The sequence below is a fragment of the Rutidosis leptorrhynchoides genome, chromosome 2 (assembly GCF_046630445.1).
Source record: "Rutidosis leptorrhynchoides isolate AG116_Rl617_1_P2 chromosome 2, CSIRO_AGI_Rlap_v1, whole genome shotgun sequence".
NCBI lineage: Eukaryota > Viridiplantae > Streptophyta > Magnoliopsida > Asterales > Asteraceae > Rutidosis > Rutidosis leptorrhynchoides.
In genome coordinates, this window is record NC_092334.1 from 680396431 (window position 1) to 680398674 (window position 2244).

Genomic DNA, 2244 nt, shown 5'->3' on the forward strand with positions numbered 1-2244 from the left:
TGCCTTTTTATTCTCTTATATTCCATTTTAAGTGAATTCAAGCATTTTGGGTTGTTTCTCAATTTATTTCCTTTCCGAGGTAACAATAATTTCGGTGTTAACACCTAGTTTTATCGTTCATAAATATGTATAAACCCGTTGAGTGTCGTTAAAAAACTTGAGAGTGTTAGGAGAAACTTTTTTTGGGGCGGGTCGGGTGAGTGTTCAAAAATGTCGTGGGTCAAATGGGATGACTGTCTTTTGCCTTATGATTCGGGAGGGTTAAATATCGGGTCTCTTCGGGGGAAGAATCTTGCACTATTGGGGAAGTGGTTTTGGCGGGCAAAAACCGAGCCAAACTCATTTTGGGTTACTATTATCAAAAGTATTTATGGTGCTAATGGGCTACTTCCTCCTACGGGACTCAACGGGCCGAAAGGGGTGAGTAGCGTGTGGTCGAATATTATATGTGCAGGTACTTCGATTGAGAAGATGGGCATCAACTTTGCGGATTCGTTTTTGAAGTCGATTGGGGATGGGGCCGAAACTGAATTTTGGGGTGAACCGTGGCTTTGTGACCGACCTTTGAAGCAAAAGTTCACGCGTTTATTCCATTTGGAAGAGGAGCCGAATATACATGTTCGTGATAGAGTTACTTGGATCGATCGTGATGCTATTTTTACGGAGAATTGGAGGAGAACACCATCTGGTCGAACACTTGACGACCTTAATTCTCTTAAGGCATTATTGAATGCTTATGTGAAACAAGATAAGACAATGGATTCGTGGGTTTGGAACCTAGACGGGAACGGGTTATTCACTACAAAGAAATTGGCGGCAATTATCGACGACAAACTTATTGGTACCGGATCAAATTCGAATGAGGAATTTATGAAGAATCACTTGTTACCTTTTAAAGTTTCAATCTTCATATGGAGGGTACTAAGAAGACGAATTCCGGTACGTACCAAACTTGATAAAAGAGGTATAGACCATGATTCCGTTAGGTGCCCTCTATGTGATGATGATGTGGAGACAATTGATCATACTTTGTTCTTTTGTCGACATGCGATGGAGATTTGGGATCGGGTGTATAAATGGTGGGGTCTAGGAACGGTTTCAAACTTAAGCATTAATGAGGCTTTTAGAGGCAAGTGTAATCATTCCTTATCCCCTTTATGGTCGAGTGTATGGCAATCTATCGAGTGGACGTGCGCTTATCTAATATGGAATAATCGGAACCAAAAAGTGTTTTCCAACTCATCATGGAATGGTCCTACGGGTCTAATGGAGATACAACTTAAGTCTTTTGAATGGATCTCATGTCGCATTAGGAATCGGAAGATGGATTGGCTAGGTTGGATCTCGGATCCATGGTCTTGTTTTGTCTAATGTATTGCATTTATATAGTTGCCCCCTCCGCAACTTTTCATCTTATTTTTCTCCTTTGTTCGGGTTCGTGTTAATGTAATCTTTGGGTTGTTGTAATGGGCTAGCCCCCCCTTGTGGCTTTCGAGTTTTAATGAAATGTTTTGCTTTTCGAAAAAAATATGTATAAACGAGATTTTGAATTCATTTATTTAAAATTTTTTATTTTTTTAAATTTTTTTTACTAGAAGTGGGTAGTCAGTATATAAGACTAGGGCTGTTCTTTATTATCAGAGAGCACTAGATTCTAATACAACTACTGCGTTACTAGTAAAGTTTAACGGTGGCTATTAAACCAAGTGATATAAGTCAAATTTTTTAAAATTCGAAAGAATTTCCGAAAGAATTTAATCCCTTCCCACACTTAAGATCTTGCAATGCCCTCATTTGCAAGAAATCAGTAACAATTTAAATTATTGAGGGTGATTAGCGTAGAAAAATAATTAAATTTTACCAAAGTTTCCAAACATATTGTTGTTTGTTTGAATGATAAATGGTGCACTTCATTTGTTCATTCCTGCAGTTGTTATTTCACATATATTTTGCATCTTGTCGTAAAAATTAGTTGCTTTTGCAGAACTTAATGCCAGTCTTTGAAAGTGCGCTGTTTTACCCTTTTTTCTACATGAGATAAACTACAAACATATATATACATATTTTTGAAGTTGGGTATATCACCCCACATTCAAAAATTATTAAAATATAATAATAAAAGTTAGAAAATTATAAAAACTATTACAGTATCAAAAGAAGTATTAAAAGTATAAAATTACAAGTTACAAAATAAATAAAAATAGGAATAAAATAAAATTACGGTTGATGAGGATGGTTCCAGTA

At 36.5% G+C, this 2244-nt stretch overlaps 1 protein-coding gene across 1 annotated transcript; it reads left to right on the forward strand.

Annotated features, from left to right (window-relative positions):
- Positions 1 to 210: 210 nt before the first annotated feature.
- Positions 211 to 1371, forward strand: LOC139890301 (uncharacterized). Its single transcript, XM_071873192.1, has one exon. It carries the CDS (start codon positions 211 to 213, stop codon positions 1369 to 1371), a length of 1161 nt encoding a protein of 386 aa, XP_071729293.1.
- Positions 1372 to 2244: the final 873 nt, after the last annotated feature.